The sequence below is a fragment of the Myotis lucifugus genome, unplaced genomic scaffold (assembly GCF_000147115.1).
Source record: "Myotis lucifugus unplaced genomic scaffold, Myoluc2.0 scaffold_147, whole genome shotgun sequence".
Lineage (NCBI taxonomy): Eukaryota > Metazoa > Chordata > Mammalia > Chiroptera > Vespertilionidae > Myotis > Myotis lucifugus.
The window spans coordinates 1,754,663-1,775,918 of NW_005871195.1; the positions used below are offsets into that span (position 1 = coordinate 1,754,663).

Here is a 21,256-nt window from a genome sequence, read left to right on the forward strand (position 1 = left end):
CCGCCCCCCCCTTTTAATATAAACCCCGGGAACCGGGGGTCCCCAAACCGCCAAAAAGACTCCCCCCCTTGTCCCCGGCGGGAGGGGCTCTTGAACCTTGGAAAAATTTCCCCCCCTGGGAAAAAGGGGAGACCCCCTTTTGGGCCCCCCCCCAAGGGGGAAAAGGGGGGCTCCCCCCCCCCCGGGAGCCCGCTCTGTTTCCCTTCCACCTTTGCCATAAGGTTTTTTGCCGGGGAACTGCGCGGTCTCCGGGAGACCAGAGGGGCCGGCACCGGCGCGCACGAGGGACTGCCATTCCGCTCCCCCCTGGGCGCCCACCGGCCAACTGCCACCACGCCATCCCCCCCCCCCCCCGGACACCCCCGCAGGACCCAGGACGCGGACACCTCCACCTTGGCCTTTCCACTCCTTCAGGCTGCCCTGCCAGCAGTCCTCCTAGGAGCTCTCGTCCTCAACTTGGCCTCTTGGATTTCCTCTGCCAGGGTCGTGACTAGTGGATATTACCGCCGGCTGCTGCGGCCCCAGTGCCTTTTGTCTTTTCTGTTTGAACTCCGGGCAGGCCGAGTGCCAAGCATCGCCTAGGACGCCCGGCGGGAGGCGGGATTGCGGAGGCAGCCTTCCGCGAAGTGCATGTGTTTTTGCAAACCGCCCTGAACGTTGGCTGTCGGGAGACAGCGAGGACTAGCCCCTGCCGCCGAGGAGCCGCGCTGGTCTCCGGGAGCAGCTCCCCGCGCCCCCTGGCTGTGCGCCCGCCTGTGCGCCCCAGCGCGCCATGCCCAGTGGCCCTGCACGCACGGTTCCTGGCCCACGGGGCTCCTGCGCCTTCTAGCTCCAGGGAGCCCACTTTCATCAAGGACAGCGTTCCTATTGAGCCTCCCTCTTCTGCCTCGGAGCCTCCCCGCCGGAATCGGATTCGCAGAGGAGGTGGTGGAACCCGAGCAGGCCCATTCCCCGCGCCACGGGCTCTTGCATCTTCGCGGCTATTGAGAGCCCAGTTCTTTCCCACCAAGTTGGACTTGGCGACTCGTGATCTCCTCCCGGCTTCTCCGGGGTCTTCGAACAGCCTCAGCCAGACCGATTCATCTTCAGGACCTAAAGTTCTTCAAGGAGCGCCCGCCCCGCTGGAGTAGGGTGGAGGGGAGGTGGGAGGCGGGTACCTGTGTCAAGCTCTTCTACCTTGAATATTAGAACTGTTACGTCCGCCTTATTTCGTGCACATCGACCCCGACACTCTGGGCTGCTAGCCCTGCACCAGACCCTGGGCCTCAGCCCCAGCGCGTTGGGCGCCCAGCAGCGTGCGGTAGAGGAACCACCGGCACTGGCGAGCGAGGAGGCGGCGGCGGGGGAAGATGCGCGGCGGCGGCTGGCAGACGCTGTCCCTGGCTCTGGGCTTGGCGCTGGCGATCCTGAACGAGGTGGCGTCTCAGGCGTGTCCGGCGCAGTGCTCCTGCTCGGGCAGCACGGTGGACTGTCACGGACTGGCGCTGCGCAGGGGGCCCAGGAACATCCCCCGCAACACCGAGAGCTGTGAGTAGGGGTTTTTTTCGGTCCCCCGCCTCCCCCCCCCCCCCCCTGCCCCATCAGGGTCGTGTGCCTCAAGCATGGAGACTGGAAGGACTTAGCGGCACCGGTCCCTGTGCCTGGGGCAGCCCCCACCAGCTCTTCTGCACGCGCACCCTGAGGTTGGAGGCTTTGGGAGGGCGAAGGACAGAAGGGCACTGCCCAGGGAGGGGCGGGACTGTTGGCAGCTGCGCTGGGTCCCTTCTTCCCGCTCTTGTCCTGACGCACGTAGACCTGTGCGGTCCAGTTCTCTGGCCTGGGGCGGCAAGGAGATCGATGGAGGACAAGTAATCGCGGGTGCTCGGGGCAAGGAAGAGGGGACTTTGCTCCCCAGACTCAGTCAATGGAGTCACCTTGCGTTGCCAAGACTTGCGGGGCAGTTTCCAGGCCGAGTCCCCACTCTGGTCGCCGCGGGGTGGCGCAGGGACTGGCGGGGGGACTCAAAAGAAGAAACCTCCACTCCTTGGCTTTGTGTAGCCCTCCTGGGTCGGCAGGGAGGGGAGAAGGGATCCTGAGGCGTCTGGATCCACCCAAGAGTCACGGAGGGAAGGATGCCCCGGGAAGCTGTGGCCACGCGCGACTTCCTGTCCTGTTTCCCGCCCCCCGCCCCTTGGGAAAAGCAGGCTGTGGCGGGCCCTAGGGACTTGTCCCAGAGGCGACTGCAGAAGCGGTCCACTTCCCAACCTTAGGCGAAGTTAGGGCTGCCTCTCTAACCAGACCCAGCCCAGCCCAGTCAGGTCTCACTGTTCAGTGGACTTTGCAGCCCTTGGCTGCCCCCTCCAGCCCTTTCGGCGGGGCCCTAGTGCTCCCGTCCACCTTTCTGGCAGTTTCTGTGTCCCTCCTTCTGGCAGCAGCTCCCCTGCCTTCCCCTCTTCGCGCTCCACTGCCCGCAGACATCCCCGCCTCCTTGTCTCTGCGAGCCTCTAATGAAGAAGTAATCTCAGCGCCGGTGTTGATGGCCGGCCCACGCGCTGCTGGTGGGACACTCCTTGAGTTCAGGGAAGTGGAGCATGGAGGCCGTTCTCTTTGTGATCACAGTGGGCAGTGCTGGGCGCTGCCCAAGCGCCCTGGGCGCACTCCACTCGCCATTTCCCGTGGGCCCGGTGGTCAGGGTGGGTGCGGGACAAGAACAGCCAGGGCCAGCGCTCCCGACTTAGCTTCCAGGCCTCTACGCCCTAGGATGTGAGGGTTGCACGCTGCAGAGAGGACTTGCTCCAATCTGCACGTCTCCACTAGCAGGGCCCTCACTCAGCACGTAAACCAAATTGAACTTATCTAATCCACTTGCCTGGCCCACAGTTTAAAGGCCAGAGTTGAACACCTTGATTCTTTGCAAATGGCTCCCCCATCCCAGCCTCACTCCTTCCCTCAGTGCTGGGTAAGTTGGCGCCTTATTAAGGGTGTCTTATTAAAATGTGAACCACCACATTTGTCCAGGGTTGGGAGTAGGGCATTGTATTATGTCAACTAGCCAGTGAAGACCTCAGTAATTGTAGGGACAACTTGATGGTACTTTGCTCAGCTGATGTGGAGAGTGGGTTGGGGAGAAAACAATGCAGAATTCTGTTTCAGCACTTGGCATGTCATGCTATTCAGAACAGTTTTAAGTTTAAGTACTAATGAGTTTTAGGTCTTTGGGGAAAAAAAATCCCTATGAGGAATCTACTAGTATAGAATTTTCAGAAAATAGTTTACTCAGTGATGGTGTATACAATTCTATCATTGACTGATTAAATATAGATTTCAAACACAATCTTATAAAGTCAAAGTAAGAGAAAGCTTACTTCCGTGAAGGAGAATGTTCAAACCACAGCGAAGCCTGGTTTTACTTGACATGATTGGAACCAGGGCAAGTTTAGATCTTGACCTAAGATGCCAGAGAAGGGGTTGTGTGACTCTTGAAGGAAACTTGGTGCTGAAATCTGAGCAAAAAGAACGTCAGGGCCTGAATACTATTTGCATTATTGTCCCAGCTAGTAGTTTTCACTTTTCAGCCACAGCAGGGGGTGGGGGGGGGCAGGAGGGGGAGACGGGGCTCCCTAAGCTGCAAAAGAGTTTAGTTTTCATACAAACATAAAATTGTTGGAAGGTAAATGCCTATAAATGCAAGTCTTTGAAGTTCAGGTCTTTTGATGGCACTTTCTTCTTTGCCTTAGGAAGTTCAGCCACCCTGCCACCTCACGAGAGAATTTGGGATATTTAAAATTTCTTTGAGAGTAGTATTAAAATATTGTTCCTTTAACTTTTTGAAGGGAACTTTTTTGGGGATGTGCCTAACAATAATAGCAGAATTCCTGTGAAGTTAATACACATATCCTTATACAAACAAAAGATGAGTAATCTTGATTGTAGGTCCTTGCTTTTTATCACTTTGAATATTTCTTGCCACTCCCTTATGTCCTGCAAAGTTTCTATTGAGAAATCAGCTGACAGTCTTATGGGCCCGCCCTTGTAGATAACTGTTTTTCTCTTGCTGCTTTTAACATTTTCTGTTTGTCTTTAACCTTTTGCATTTTAATTATGATGTGCCTTGGTGTGGACCTCTTTGGGTTCATCTTCTTTGGGACTGTCTGCACTTCCTGGATTTGTATGTCTAGTTCCTTCACCAGGTTAGGGAAGCTATCATTTAGAATAGAAGAACTTATAAATAGATTCCCAGACAAGAAAAAGTTAAAGGAGTTTATTACCACCAAACTACTATTACATGAAATGTTAAAAGGTCTTCTTTAAGAAGAAAAAAAAGATTAAAAATATGAATAATAAAATGGCAATAGATACATATCTATCCACAATTGAATCTAAGAACAAAATAAGTGAGCAAGCAGAACAGAAATAGGCTGATAGATACAGAGAACATTTGATGGTGGCTAGTTGAGAGGGGTTTGGGGAATGGGTGACAAGAGGTGAAGGGATTAAGAAGTACAACTTGATTATATGAGGCTGTAAAGCATAGCAGAATCCATGATATTCTAATAACTGTGTATGGTGTCAGATGGGTGTGAGATTTACCAGAATGATCACATAGTAAGTTAAACAATCTCTAATCACTGGAGCATACACCTGAAACTACTATAACACTGAATGTCAACTATACTTGAAAAATAAAAAAAATGATTAAAAAATATAAAACTAATAAACGAAAATTGAAAGCACTCCTATACATGCAAAAAAAGAGCACTTTTGTGACAAGATAATCCATTTTCATGTCTCATGCCAGCAAGTAGGGACTCTGTAAACTTGTTGATGATCATTTCAAAAAATTCCTACAAAGGTTGCCCCTTTATCTCTTTTACTTTGTAAACTGCTTTAGTCATTGGAACTGATCTTTAACTTCAAGTTCTTATTTAGTTTATGTTTTTAATTTTTAACTAGCTATTGATAGAAATAAAGTGGGACTTTCATTTTCTGTTTTGTTTTCTCTCAGGGATTTGAATGGAAATAACATCACACGGATTACCAAAATGGATTTTGCCGGCCTTAGACATCTAAGAGTTCTGTAAGTACGTTCTTCTGCGTTTTGAATAATTTTCTTTCTTTTTTTTTAAGCTTGCATATTTTGAATTGTTACTGGTCTCAATATTAAAAACTGTCCCAATAACAAAAACATAAACATTTACAAGGTCTTGGTTTTCTTTCTTTGTTAGTTTATCACTGTACTACAACTTTTATTAAAATGTAGGCTTTTATTTTAAGGTTGGATGCAGGCCATAGAAACAGTACTGTGGAAATGGCCTCAAGTGTTTGCAATGCCATACCCTGAGTGCCTTAGACATATAAAAATGTAGAATAATTACTTTCACAATATGAATAAGTAATGTGAGACATTTGATGCACTTTTAGGATTTCAGATTTACTAGAAATAATTTAAGTGGGTCTGCATTTTTACTACTAATATAGAAATGTTTAGCCTGTTCTATCAAACAACACGCATGTAATTTCTAAAATTAAAATCAAACAATCCAGCTTTCTACAGAGTTTATGATGGGACATTTTTTTTATGAAAGTACACTGGTCATATTTTTAATTCTTATATTTTATATCTCTGTAGCTTTTATAAAATTCTTGTAATTGAATTACTTCTTTCATTAGTGAGTTAAATTAGTTCTGAGTGAAACATCATTTGAGGTTCAATATAATGTAAAATTCTTTTCCCCTCAGGTTTGTAAATATTTCCATCACAGTGAACATATACTTGGATCATTGTGTGTTCAGTGTTCTTCTTTTAAAAGACACACCTGAACATTATGAATGCGTCCAATTTCTGATGCATATCCTTAAGTTAACTGAACTATGTGTATATGAATTATTATATATTTATCCTCTTAGTTAAGACCTCCGTTGAAAGTCAGTTTACTGAAAAACATCCATCAGAGCTGCAGTGCCATAGGTTGTTTTCCAGAAAATACTATGCTTTAAGGTGAAGAGTTTTGGCCAGGGAATTTCATGTCACTGTTAGGATTTTTTACTGAAAGTTTTGGGGTGTGGATGCTATTTCTCCTCCCTGACTTGTCTCAAAGATATCATCATTGAATTTGATATTAAATCTCAAACCAGAGCAAAATTTAACTTCATGAAGAGAAAGAGAAAGAAGTTTCACATTTTAGTTGCTAAATTGAAACTTATTCTGACGGTGAGGGCTAACATTAAGACTCCTGCTATATTTTGCATTTCAGTCAGCTCATGGAGAACAAGATCAGCACCATTGAAAGAGGAGCATTCCAGGATCTTAAAGAACTGGAGAGACTGTAAGTATTTTCAATTCCAAACTTATGACAACATAACTGTGTTTTTAAAAATACTTGAATTTCAAAGTCCCTGCCTTTAATTTCATGTCTTAGTCTTTGAAAGTTTATAGAAACAAGAGGTTGAATAAGTGGCTTTCAGACTCATTTAAAAAAAAAGACCCCCTTTTTTTTTGCATAAATAGGACTAACTTGAAATAAAGCTAAAAATACAGACTTACTTTCCTGAAACATTTTCTCCCTTGATAAGCACTGCTTTGGTACTTTGAGATGTACATGGTTTTCTTATTGTTCATCTAGTTTGTTTTATTTGCTTATGTAGGAAGAAAGGTGGTCATTTTATTTGCATTTATGCTGAATTATAGAAAAGAAAAGTTTTGCTAATAGTATTTTCATTTCTATGCTGTTTCTTTGTGTGTCATCAGTGATAGTTGACGAATTATTTTAAATTCTTAATGATAAAGATTTGCTTTCTGATATTTAACACTGACGGTGAATATTGTTAATTCTATTCACAATTGTATTTCATTATTTTATAGTGACTTTCTAAGATTTTCTGCTGGAAAAATCGTTTAAAGATTAACAGATATGGAAGTAAGAATTATATCTTCCAAGGGTGGTTATTTTTTTTCCAAAAAGGGAAATGGAATTCAGACTTTAAAATACTTTTTTTTTTTCAGACACAAAATTTTAAGGGTTGGTATATATTACCTGAGTGCCATTACTATATTATATCTACAGTGTGTATCTACAAAGGACAAAACACCTGTCTGTAATAATTAGGATAAATTACACACTTTGTAATTTGATGTATGAATTCCATTTCTCATATGTCTTGATAAAATTCAAGTTTAGTAGATTTGCATTTTAAGGGCAAATACAACTTTTTTAGAAGTAGCAAGAATTATTTTAATGTTTCCATGCCTGCTTTAATAGGTACTTTAGGTAAAAATAAAGCGCTTATTTAAAATAATGAAATATTAAGTTAGTTTTAGGCATTGTACATTCACATTCACTGGACCTAAGGGCAAAAGTTAATTCTGTGTAACTGTCTCTAAATAGAAAAATGCTTGTCAACTTCTAAGATATCTGTAAATATATAGGATACATGTTTATCACCTCAAGTACATTAAACACAGAGATGCCTAATTTATTTTACTATAAAATTTTATCCATGGTAAATCTTACAATATAGGGAATATTATTCTGGAATTAAAAGTACATTTAAAATCACTACTTTGAGGTTGTTAGGGAGAGAGGAATGAGAATAAGGCAATCATTTCATTAAATTTATAAACGAAGTCCGTAAGTTCATTACCTATTCTTCATATATAAAAATACTCTGAAAATATTTATTCTTTGATTTCCTTCATAGACTTTTATGAATAGCTAATACCTAGTATCTTGAAAAGGTATTTTAATGCATTCATTTAAAAAGAAGTATCGATATAATTTTAATGTTTAGTAAGTTGAATACATAATTTTAAATGATCATTTAAATATTAACAGTTTTTTCATGAATAACTTAACTAGTCACCACATGGAAACCTATATGTTTGATTCTTAAACAACATTCAAATTATTGTGGGAAACTTAGTGGCTTTTCATGCAGTTTCTATTTAGGTTGTATAGTAAACGTTTTCAGAAATATTATAACATATCAAACTTTTAGAAACATTACAACATATCAAACTTTCTCATTATTTTTTAAGCCACTCCAGGGTATCATTTAATCTTTCATCTTGAGTAAATTAACTTTTCTTAAAAATTATTAACCAGATGCCATATGATCTGAAATTTGATTAGAGTTGTAAGAAGGTACTAGTTTTTGACTTTGACTGCCCCTGGGAAGGTCACTTCACCGCGGAACAATTTTCTGTTCTACTAAGATGTGATCAGATGTTGCAGAGTGGGAGGAGGATTTGTAATTTTGAATGAAAACTAATATATATGCAGGACTTCTTTAAATCACCCAGCTGTTGGCCGAGAGCAAATATTTCATATTTGTGAGGAAAAGCTGAGAAAATTCCTTTTGTTTACAACTGCCAAGTCCATCTGATGGAAGCACATTGTTATCTGACAGCCAATTCATCTCCTTGGGACTCAGGAATTCAAAACCATTTCTTAGGAACATTGTGGATACACTTTTCAAATATTTATTTTTAAAAATACATTAAATGCAAAGGCAGTTTTGCTTAAGAATGCATGCATTCCAGTTATTGTGCAATAAACTATTTTAAATTTTTTTAGTATATTATATTAAAAAGTAAAAATAAAAGAAGCTATCCAGGGAGTTCTTTAATAACATTTCTATGGCCTGTGGTATATATCCTTATTTTAGTTGGTGGTATCCTTAACATCACAGAAATTGCCTTTTTTTAAAGCTCCAAGTGTAAGAGAAAGGAAATAATCAATGAGTTAACTTTTAACTAATTATATGTTGGATGAGCTTACATGTTTTTTAGCAATTTAGATGTGAATTTTTAATGGAAAGTCCAGATTATGAAAAGGTGTATGATTGCAGATTTATGTTGTAAATGCCATTCATACAATATTTATAGTAACTTAATTTTCATTCTTTGTGAGAAGAAAAATAAATAAATAAAATTAATTTTATTTGTGTGCAAGTTATGGTTTTAAGTTATTTTTTTCATTTTAAAATGGTAATATCAAAGCAATTCCAAATGATGTTTTTGAGTATTTTAAAACTATAAGCTTTTTTTCCCCATTTTATTTCATGTTTATAGAGTTTTATATCTAGAGAGAGAGACAAACCTGAAAACAGAAAATGACATCTGTGCCCTTTTAGAAATCCAACTTTTAATCTATACGAAACAGGGTCATGTTGTTAAGTTGAATTAAATTTTATCATAGAATGAGCAAGTCATTATTTGTAAGTCAAAGCATTATAGTTAGAAGAGAGGGATTTATTCCCACCTACAATGACATGTAAGACTATTAGTGAAAATCTCAAGTAGATAGATATTAAAATCTACCCCCCGCTCCCTCTCTCTTCACACTTCTTTCTATTGTGTAGAAAACAACATCAGATGGTATGATCATCAGAATTCAAGCTTACGAATCAGTGTAAAAGAAATAAATTTTAATCAGGCTTATAGAGCATGAGCACACATTACTTTGGTATAGACAATTTCTGACTGTACTCCCAGAGCTGATGAGGGCAGCAGCACCTTTTCATGGGTGCTCTGTGCTGCCAGGAGTACCTGCACATCTAGGATGAAAATGAAGCCGGGAGAAGGTGCCCCAGGTAGATTCTATTAGCAGGTCTTATTGCTTCATCCAAATGTTCAAATGAAATCCAATGCACTTACATGACTAGTTATTAATTAAGTGCGATGAAAATTAATTAAGGAAAACAAACTACATGCCGAAACCGGTTTGGCTCAGTGGATAGAGCGTCGGCCTGCGGACTGAAAGGTCCCGGGTTCGATTCCGGTCAAGGGCATGTGCCTGGGTTGCGGGCACATCCCCAGTGGGAGATGTGCAGGAGGCAGCTGATCGATGTTTCTCTCTCATTGATGTTTCTAACTCTCTATCTCTCTCCCTTCCTTTCTGTAAAAAATCAATAAAAATATATTAAAAAAAAAAAGGAAAACAAACTACAAATAAGCTACAGTAAACAACTGAAACTTTTAGGAAATATACTTTTTTTTTAATACTTCACAGAAGATACCTGTATATATCTGCAATAAAATCTCCATTTAGAACTGTCAATTCAAGGTATTTCTTGGCTGGCACATAATGTTTTAGGGTCAAAACAATCACTTTGGGACCCAGGACTTCTGTGTGCTGGGCTAAAGTTTTGTTGTTCACTTACAATTTATGGGGTTATGCTATAGTCATTAAAGTTCTAGTTTAGGCCTTTTAAGGAGACCCAGGCCACTTCCGTGTTTCATTAGTGAAATTCATCTGCTTTTGCAAGTTTCTTAATAACACAAATGCAAGAGCGTGAAAAGGTCTTTGAAAATTTTTAAGGTTGTCAAAAGAATATTAGGACATTTTATCCTACTTGCAATGAAATGCTTAGATGCAAAATAAAATACTTATAGGCCTAGATTATGTTAATGACAACCAATCACATTCCATAGAAAGCCTGGGACATTAGGCTTTTCATTAACTTGACCCTCAGTTTATACCCTCACAATAAGGAAACTGCAGAAATGAAAAAGGCAAGGGCTAGGACTGCTCTTCTTTTCTTACCAGTCCGGTGTAAACGTGTGCTTTTCAAACCAGGATTGCTTTAAACTCTCCAAGTTTTAGACTCTTTGGGTGCGAATTGCAATTTTCCTACTAACTTGGTCATGAGTCCTGAAAATATGATAGTAAAGACATCTAAGGAATCCTGGAAAATAAACCTGTCCCCTTACTATTTTAAAGTTTCTACCAAGATGATATAAATGTACTCATCTTAATTCACAAATGTCTAAATCCCGGTTTAGCAGAGCCTAAATATGCCTCAACACTACACTGTCCTGAAAGGATACGTAAAAGGCACATCGATTATTATTTTTTAAGGTGGCTCTGCATTCGTTTTTCTGCGTGCACACACCATTTATATGTAAGCCTGTGGCAGCCAGTGTGAGGCTGAGGCTGAGGTTTTGTCACAGGTCGTTACACATGAGTTCAGGTAGAGAAGAGGCTGAGGAGCAGGTCTGAAGGAGAGCACCCCTTATCCCTTGTTCACCAGGGCGGGGTAGGGAGTCCCTCTCCTGACTAATCCTGCAGTTTGTGGGCAGCACAAAACACATTCCTTTTCTTAACGTGGGGGCAGACTCACATGCTAATCTCCTTGGAAAAGAACGCAAGCTCATCTCGGAAGAATTGTTCTCTGGCAACTTTACACCCGAGTTTAAAACCAGTGCAGTGATTTTCTTGGGAAAGGCTCTTTGAAGAGCATATCAAACCTTAGTAACTGGGGCAGAGTATGTACACTGCATCATATAAAAAGTTCAAGGATGGATTCTATTGCTTCATCTGTGATATCGATGAAATGTCCACTCACACCTGTATGTAAGTGGTATTGAGCTATTTTACATGACATTTCAGACGAGGGTCTCATAAGGCTTTGCTGCCCGTGCAGTGTTAGAAGTGTAGCCTACCACTGAACCCATCCGACAGCGTTTCTCATGCACCGTTTTTATGGGCCTTGAAGTTGAGCGGTGGTGAGAAGGCCTGTTTGCTCTTTGGGGGCCGTGTTATAAATGCTGAAGCAGCGGGCTGTGTATTTTTCCCACATCTGTTTTGGGCTCATCCTTTGTGACAGTGTTTGCTGCATGCTGTGTCTTTTATACGTCCCCCGAAACGAGTCGTTTACTTTGCACTGTTACAATGTATGTGTGGAAGCAGTGAAGGTCAAATATTTTACATTGAATTGTCTTTCATTCCTGTTGGATACCTTTCTGCTTGAAGTATGCCTTCTAGACTGAATATTCCAATTTTACATGGAGTGAGAGGCTTGCCTACATAGATTTCACATGGCTCTCTCCCCCCCCCCCATCCCCCCCCTCCCCCCGGCCCAAAGCAATTTTTTTACTGCTGGTCGGGAAGGAATATTGGTGAAAATGCTGTCAGAATGAGTGTGTGGGAATAACAGGGCTGGTTTGGTATTAATACACTGGAACGTTGCTTTAAGATAATATTTGCAAAAAAAGTATCTGATTGTCTGACTTTCTGGGTCCATCCACTATCCACTCTGCTCAGGTGGGTGTTCCCCAGCCATGAGCTACTGCTCTAGGTTCTGCTGAGGCATCTGGCCTTTCTATACGCAGTTGCCTGGTATCATATGGAATGTGTCAAATCCTCATTGGTTGTACTGTTGACTATGCTTTTTAAGCCGATACAAACTCTTTTCCCTCCTTTTAAAATCAGAAAGAATAGGTAGGAGTGACATCGGAAACCCTTGGTTTCAATTCCACTGTGAGATCTTGATCAAATTGTTTTATCTTTGAAAACTTTAGTTTCCTCACCTTAGGACAGAGGTGATTATTATATCTCATAACGGTGTAGAACATGATTTAAGTAAGATAATACATAGTTTTACAACATGTTCAGTACTTAAAGAATTATGTGGATTTTTTAAGGGTTATGTGTTTCTTTATATATTTCAAAATTTCCTATTTTTTCCAAAGCTCAGTTTAAGAATTATTTTATATTACGAATCTAATAAAATGTATATATAATGAATTTGACTTTTGAACATTCATATTTACTATCGTTTTCATTCTGACTCTTATCATATGGCATATGATTAGAAGAGATGTGAAGAAAGTACAAAAACCCCTTCAAGTTTCATTTTAGAGTATTTCTCATCATCTCTCTGAATATGCAGAGAAATACCAAGAACTAAAGGGCGTGAAGAGGAAGCAACATTTTTACTAATAAGTTTTGATCTCTCTACCATCTATATATATAAAAGCCTAAGCAACCAGATGACCGGATGACCAGCCGGTAGCTATGATGCACACTGATCACCAGGGGGCAGATGCTCAACCCAGGAGCTGCCCAGATGCTGAACACAGGAGCTGCCTCCTAGTGGTCAGCGAGCTCCCACAGCTGGAGCACAGCTCAGCTGATAGACGGGGGTCAGATGCCAGGCTGATGGCTGGTGAGCTCAGCTGTGGCAGCACCAGCCTCTCCCTCAGACAGTCCCCCTGCAAGCCTGAGCAGCAGTGGCAGGCGCAGCGGGGCCGGAATGAGCCTGAGCGGCCTGGTGTGGCTCCCAGGCTCGAGCTCCTCCTGGCCGCCTGCCGCTTCACGCACTACTTCGTGCCGTGTGGGATCGACATGGACAGCGGGCTGGAGCTGGACGAGCTGGTGGGTAAGGCTGGGCTGCGGCAGTGTGGATGTCCACTGGTCCCCGCAGCCCAGGCCGAGGGACCCCACCATGCACCGGGCCTATAGTGAAATATAAAAGATGAAATTATCAATACAATTGTTGAGATATACATTGTATATTATTCATCTAATGGTAGCTAAATGTTAAAAACCTTTGCTTTAAAAAATGTGAAGATAATACATTTTGAAAAGACCAGTGAAAATGTAACTGAGAAGGCATTTATATATGTGAAATGGGAGACTGTAAATGATAGACTCTCTAAGGCAGCATTTATCAAATGCTTGTTACAGACCAGGCACGCTGCTAAAACACCTTATGTTTACAATTACAGGTAAATATGAGGCATACATTTTTCACTGGCTTTGGTAAAACTGTTTTCACTTCACATTTTGAATTGGGGTGAAGGTGGCGAATCCTGATTGAATCGAGGTGCACGTTGAAACAATAAGAGACTGTAACCTCTATCAGCGGGCAAATCGCAGGAGCAGCAGACAGACAATGTGAAACAATGCTTGTCAATAATGCTCAGGCTGCCCTTCAAATTGAGGTTGTGAAGAATCAGCATTTCAGAGGACAGCTGTTTTGGGCGATACAGACAGATCATTCACCCCACTGAAGGGCACAGTCAGAAACAGCCCACAGCACAGAGAAAACAGTTATTGGGACCCCTCCCATTTTTGTCTTACGAAAAAGTGTCTCTGAGACTCATTGTCCACCTTTCTGAAGCCATGAATTCCCATCCAGAGGATTCTCAGTCAGCCCTGAGATCTTGTGGGCAGATTCCATCCGGCTGGTGCTGACACAAGAGCTGGATGTCACTAAATCTGTGTCACCTCTCCTTGGATACAATTGAGTATCCTTGCTCGGAACAATAGGTAACTGACCCACCTGGTCTGCTCATGGAGCTAATGTATGCTGGCTCCTAGAAATCCTCCTCTGAGATACCCTTAATTCGCTGCGTGCTGTTTTCCTGTTCGTTCGGGGACTATCGGGTTTTAACTTCTTTAACTCATTTGCATTACAGTTATTATTATGACACTTGCATCTTCAAGCTGCTAGGAAGTATTCTGTGGCATTAAAAGAAGAGAGGTTACTTTTACTCCAGCTCTATTTAGAAATTGCTATGCACCTTAATAGTCTTTAAAGTAATTTTGGATTTTTTAAGTATCCTCTTCATTTAAGGATTTAATTTCTGGTCACGGCACAAGAAGTTCTGGTTATAATTTTTTTTCTTGATTGATGATTATGGAAGAGTGTCACTTTTTATTTTAATGTTTCTGTTTCCACTTATTCTTAGTATTGATGGAAGAAAGAATAGAAGAACAGGAACCAGAAGTATATTAATACTCTTTTAAAGGAGAAAGCATGGTCATATTGCTTTTCTGTTCCTGTTACAATTTCACTTATCTGTTCTATTTTGTATGATACTACCTTGTCTTGTAAGCATGGCTGGTTTAGACATATTAAGATCATTCATAATAAATTTTATGGAATGATGATAAAGGACTTGAATTCAGAGAAAATAAATGTATTTTTCATTTTGTCTCAACTGTAGCTATTTTAAACAGATATTTAAGAGAGTAAGCTGAACATAGAGCCAGTTTGTTTTTAAAATAAAACTTGGTGGTTTATTTTCAGGAGGTTCATTCATTGTTATTTAAGAAGTGGGCTATATAAGCTATGTTTTTCCCAAAGAAAGATTGGTGAGAAGGAAATTTTCAGCATCCTATTATTTTGAATCGTTATTTAGGAATGCTTAGACTGTGTCCCTTTGAGAGGAGTGATAGGTTCTGGACTTGCCTCACCTGAATTCAAGTTCCAAGTCTGCTATCTGTGCGCTGTGTGCCTCTCTCAGGACAGCAACAATAAGAGCACCTACTCATGGGGCTGTCCTGGAGAAGGAGTGAGATCATTCATGTAAACCTCTCAGAACTGTGACCATCGCATAGTAAGCTCATGTGATGTGTTAGCTATTGAGAACCACTGGAAATGTGAAAATAAAAATTAAGAAGAAGACACTGCACCCCATCTGAAATATCTACTTTCTCACAATATCTGAAATTGTACTGATATAGGCCCATCAACAAAAAATCTAATAGCAGTTGTCACTGCATTATATATCTGAATTTTTAAAAACATTGAATTCCTGCCTGGCCAGTGTAGCTCAGTGGTTGAGCATGGACCTATGAACTAGGAGGTCAGGGTTTTATTCCTGGTCAGGGAACATGCCCGGGTTGCAGGCTCGATCCCCAGTAGGGGGCGTGCAGGAGACAGTTGATCAATGATTCTCTCTCATAATTGATGTTCCTATCTCTCTCCCTCTCCCTTCCCCTCTGAAATCAATACTATATATATTAAAACATTGAATTCCTTCCAGTTTGTAGATGGTATTACGAATGGCAGAGGGGAGGGAGGTGGATGGAAGGGAAAGGAGGTAATTGCTCTATAGGGCACATGAGAGCAGGTGTGGCAGTAGGTAGGTTCATGGGAGAGCATGTAACACCCAGGGCATATAGCTCAGGGAGCAGGCCAGAGGAAAGGTGACCGAATTTAAAATACATATGCCAGGGCTTTGCTGGATTCTATCACAATGCAAAAGGATCAGTCTATTCTCATTCCTAGAACCTACTGAGTGTCAGGGAAGAAGGGAGAGAATACAAAGATGTCATCTTTATACTGGAAGAGACACAGACCAGTGGGAGTGAGTACCTATAATGCAGCATGACTGACTCTTACTTGTCAAATGGTGTGGGGATGTGAGATTGCAGCAAAGGAAGGAACTAACTACTGGAGGAATCGGGGGAGTTTCACAGAGGATGTAAGAAAGTGCCATTTGGAGAACAGGGAAAGCAGTCCATACAGAGAGCAGCCTCTGCAGGGACAGGGCTGGAAGGAGTGTGCTAGAGCGGCTGGAGAATCATTGATGATTTTCGTTAGTCCGATGGTTTGGTTCAGATGACGAGAGCCCATCTCTGTCATTCAGAAATCCGGGCTGGCTCTTGAACAATGGGCGTCTTTCCAAGACTGGTTGCTTCCCTAGAAAAATTCTCATTCCTACTCTTGTGAATCTTTGTAATTCACTTTAAAAAAAAATAACAAGTTATAAGTAAATAGTATTTTATGACAATCATGTAGTAGTAGACTCTGAGAGCATTCCTTCCTCAGAGTCAGGCTCAGCAAATAAAAATAAATAAATAGAAGCTTCTGTTGCACTTTAGCATTAACCTTGTTATGTGCTTTATTCGTAACAATCAGTGTAAGTGGGGAATAAGTGTACCCTTTCAGCACTAATTTTACTATTTCCCCCTATTTATCTTGGCATGTTTTTTATGCATATGTATTTTATTAAGTGCGGAGAATGTTTCCGGAGATGACCAACTTCTCCACAATATGAGTCACTAACGAAAGTTGTGGTTGCCGTCGTAGCCTCATGGCATTTTAGAGCTGGAGGAGGTTCTGAACTCCACCTGGCCCAACTCACCTCGTGCAGGATTTCTTGTCACTACACCCTTCGCAGGGGAAAAAAAGAAATTGGGAAGCCTCTGAATGAATATGGGACACGAAGTTGGGAGTCTTAAAGGCAGATCATTCCATTTCTTAATATCTGTGATTCCTAGAATGGTCTTTCCCATGATCTACTTTCTTAAGAGTTATAATCCTTTGGCCATGTCTGCCCTCTGGAGACCAAATGTGTAATTCTGCTTACACCACGGTGACCATTTAAATATATCACCATCGATTGATATGCTTTCCTTTACTGTCCCCTGAACATTTATCTTTAAGACTTACGAAATACCTCCAGTTTCTTCAGTGTGACATTAGTTTTGGGGACTTCTTACCCTTTTCTAGTGCTTTATAGCAGCTTGTATGTCATTTAAGTGTGAATTTTGCATCGGCTTTTCATCATTTTATTCAAGTTTGGGAAAAGCAGAGTGATACAAATTCGTTTTCATTGAAATGTTAAATTGTACACCTGAAATGAATGAGGTTGGAGTATTCATACATCTAGGCCGGAATTGGCCCACTCTTAGCGAGAGTGCATGATTTAAAAGAACTCAGTTACATAGCATTGAGACTTAAATTAGTTAGAGTTGGAATCAAATTCTTTTCTAAAACATTTAAATCATTATAATATTAGCTAAACATTTTAAAAACATAATTTAAGCATCTGGGACACCAATTAGTAATAAGTCAGTATCAAATTCAGTCAAGGGTCAAGAACTATGGGTTCAGGTTTGAACTTTTGGTTTTCCTCTGATTTTTCCTATCACACTGACACTTTCACACACATTTCTTTCTGCAACTAAATCAGAGGTGAGGAACATCTGGCCCACCGGCCATATAGGGACCTGCAAAGTCATTTGGTCTGGCCCTGGCAAGGCATTAGGGGTGAATTAATTAAATGTTTGACAAAATACAGCAGGCTAATTTTTAAGCTGATAATTTTGTATGGCCTGCGAATGGTGTTATAAATATACAAATGGCCCTTGGCAGAAAAAAGGTTTCCCACCCCTCAACTAAATGAAAAGCTAACGAAACTGAGAGTTTCATCTCTCCACAGTGTCTTGGCTGATAACATAGCCCTTTTGGGACAGGGTATGAATTATGTTAGGGCGCCACTTACTGTGATATTTCTGCTGAAGGTTGAACTCTCTCCTTACCTAGCCATCAGAGTCTGAGTCAAATCCTTTTCCATTGTGTATATTCTGGTTGACTGATATTGCACGGGATGTGAGTGTAGCCCCAGTAATCATGATCTGAGTAAGCATAATGGAAAATTGCCTTAAAGACTCATATAACAAAAGGTGTAACCAACTTTTGATTTGCAATGCTTGGATTCTCTTGAATGTCATTTCTTTCTCTCCTGCAAAACAAGATGAGGCATGACACTACCAAATCAAAGTTTCATTGTTGGGTATTTTCTGTGTAACATACGCTTTTTTTTCTTTTTCTTCCCCAAAAGGCGTTTAAACAGAAATCACCTTCAGCTGTTTCCTGAGTTGCTGTTTCTTGGGACTTCGAAGCTCTACAGGCTGTAAGTAGACGGAAGCGGTTACTGTTGCTTTGGGTAGTACCTTGTGTTTTATGAAATGTATTTCGGATTTGTTTCTGTGTGCGTTCTTGGAATGTATTCATCACTAGGTTCATGGATTAAGAGTTTGCCTTTGTTTTCAATGGAAATTTCAGGTTGGTTTCCCAGTGATTGCAGTGGTTTTGTTTGCTTAGCATTGACTTGTTTATGAATGTGTTATTGTGACTGTATCATTCTGGTTTGCTCATATGATGCTGGGGAGGAGATTTATCTAACTTCTCTTCGAACACTTGATTCAGTTCTGATGGGAAAAATGCCACCACACTTCTTTTTCGGGGGAAGTTGGCCTCGTTTCCTTATCAAGTTGGGGTTCTGAATGTTAGCTTTTTAAACATTGTTTCTGTATTGTAAGATATTTAAAAAGGACTGAACATTTCTTCTTATATGTTCCTTTTAAGGCCAGAATTCCAAACTTCGCAATCTGAATGACTAAGGGTTTCGTATCAAGTACGTCATTGAAGTACTTGGGAAGGGGTGTAATATGAGTTTTAGGCAGGATCAGTTTTTCCTCCCTGACATGCTTGTTCGCTGACCTAATATATAATAGTGAAAACACACTTTTGAAAGCTTTTACAATTAGATTTTCAGCCATGGGAGTGATTTCGTGCAGATGGGCGATAAGCCACAGTGTTGGGAAAATACATCGCAGCAGTTACTGATGTTCACGGATGTTGTGGAAAAACTGTTGGGCTGTATCTGCTCAGGATGGCCCCCGCCTGGATGGTGGGATGTCCCATATGGTCGTGTGTGTAGGGATTGCTCTTTTCTGAACTTGATTCTGTGGCCAAGGCTCCACAGCCTACAAATTCAGTATTGTGGTCAATTCCAGAAGAGTTAAGACCATCCTTCCACAGCCCTGCCCCCAGGGGAGCCAGGATCTCTGTGGGACCTCCTGGTACCTCAGCTCACTATAGAGAGAATCTCCCCAGCAGGAATGGGTGGCCCGCTAACAACACACCTGATCTTCCTCTAGAGTCTGACTTTCTTGATACTGTACCTGCAAGGAGAGCCCATCACCTAGCAGTATTTCTCGGCTTTGTGTTCCCTGCTGGTTAATTGACTCCGTTAAGTAAATTAAAAAAAAAATCAAAGAAAGAAGCCCAGGGACTGCCTTTTTAAACAATAATTCTCTCTGCACTAGTTTTACCCAGGAAATAGGATGTAAGCTGTTATAAAGATTATATGTATGTATATAAATTGATCCTTATCCTAAATAATAAAAGCCTAATATACAAATTGTCCCCTTGGGCAGTCGTTCGACCGGGAGTTCAACCGGGAGACAGTGAGTTCGACTACTTGCTATGACGTGTGCTAACCATCAGGGGGTGGTGCGGAACATGGCAGGCGTTGGCCAGGAGAGAGCGTGCTGCCCGCCTGGCTTCTGTGTGGCGCCGCTGTGCAGCCCAGAGTCCCACACTGTGCCCCGGCCTGCAGTGTCCAGCCGTTCTCACCGCATCTCTGCAGGGGGACTCAAGCGCTGTGACTCAGGCAGAGGGGGGCACATGGGGGCCCCAGGGCCTAGGTGCTGCCCAGGGCCCAGAGGTCAGCTGGGACCTGCCCTTTCTTGCCAGACCAATATGAGTCACTAACTGCCCTCTGGAGACCAAATGTGTCATGCTTTGATCACCGGCCAGGCCTAGGGAACCGCACCTGTGCACAAATTTCATGCACCGAGCCTTTAGTCTTTAAATGCTTGTTCTTAGTTTCTAAGAAGGATCATAGAAACAGGGTTAAGAGTATTCTTTCTGCTTTAATTTTGGGTGATTGATGGAACTTGGAAGCTTTGGGTTCAAGGCTAGTATACAGTGAGCACTGTTAAACTACCACTTTGCTAATTGTGTGCTTCTAGAAACAATTCACATTGTTTAGGAAAGTGTCCATTTCCTAAGAAGCTGTGAAAATAGAATTTAAACAGAATGACTGTCATTTAGCGTTTAAATTATGAAGCCAAAGAGGTGAAGAAACTTAACACTATCTCTGAGAAACAGGAAGTTTGATTTTTTAGAAGTACTTGGGTTAATTTTTTTAAGAGTCTTCATTTCAGGTGGTATAATCCAGTTCAGAGTCCTCTACCAGCCAACCATATTCAGTTATCATTTTTTTCCTTTTCTTTTTTTTATTTATTTACAATATCACATAGCACAATATCAGAGGGGATTTTCTTTAATGGTTTGTTATAATTTTGTAACTTAAGCTGCTCTATGAATGACGGAGACTTCAAAACCTTAAAGAAGTGAATTAAAGAAAGAGAACCCATGAAACTGTAAGGCAAGGATTTTCAGTTATTTAAAAGTGTTTTAAAAATGGGAAATGGTTAGCTAGGCAATGGGTCAGGGCTCCGATTTCCTGTATAGCTCCAAGTTCTCCCCTGGGGAGTGAGGGAAAGTAAAGTTTTGTTTGTTAGATGGGACAAGTGGGACTTGACTGCTTTGATATTCCTGAAGTTAGCCCTTGATGGCTCAATGTTTACAATCCCTGGGGGGGGGGGGGTGGGTTGACACCTGACACAGACACTGCATACACTTAGAAACTTGGAGGTGTCATGTTTTTCAGCATCTTCACATCAGGAATCTTCTTTTGAGTTGAGGTGCTGTTGTCTCGGTTGGATTCCATTTAGTGGCTTGTTAGCAGCCAGTGATCTTTCTCTTGAGAGGATTACTCACAAGCTACATGAGGCCAGTTGTTTATGATGGGGACCACTAGTTAAATTAAACAGCCACCATTAAGAATTGTTAATAAATAAAGGAACAAAAGCTTGGGAAGCCAACTGCCTGGTTAGTGTAATTTCCAAGAGGAAGGGCGTAAGTTCACATTTTCTTTAGATGATACAGGTGCCTACTAGCTCACCCTAAGCAAATATTCTAACACGTGGGAAAATGGGCTTCGGGAAGCTTCATTTTTAAATGAGCATTTTAAAGGACAGTTTTGTATGTAGATGTGTGAGCTGGAGAGCATCATGCTAAGTGAAATAAGTCAGTCAGAGAAAGATAAATATCACATGCTCTC

The 21,256-nt window shown here is 41.7% G+C and overlaps 1 protein-coding gene across 1 annotated transcript in view; it reads left to right on the forward strand.

Annotated features, from left to right (window-relative positions):
- The first annotated feature begins 237 nt into the window (after positions 1-237).
- The window catches only part of SLIT2 (slit guidance ligand 2), a 350,885-nt gene continuing 329,866 nt past the window's right edge, over positions 238-21,256 (forward strand). The window contains 4 exon segments of the mRNA XM_023759096.1: positions 238-1,531; positions 4,985-5,056; positions 6,234-6,305; positions 18,122-18,193. Coding sequence (XP_023614864.1) covers positions 1,350-1,531; positions 4,985-5,056; positions 6,234-6,305; positions 18,122-18,193 — 398 coding nt within the window. The 5' untranslated portion in view covers positions 238-1,349.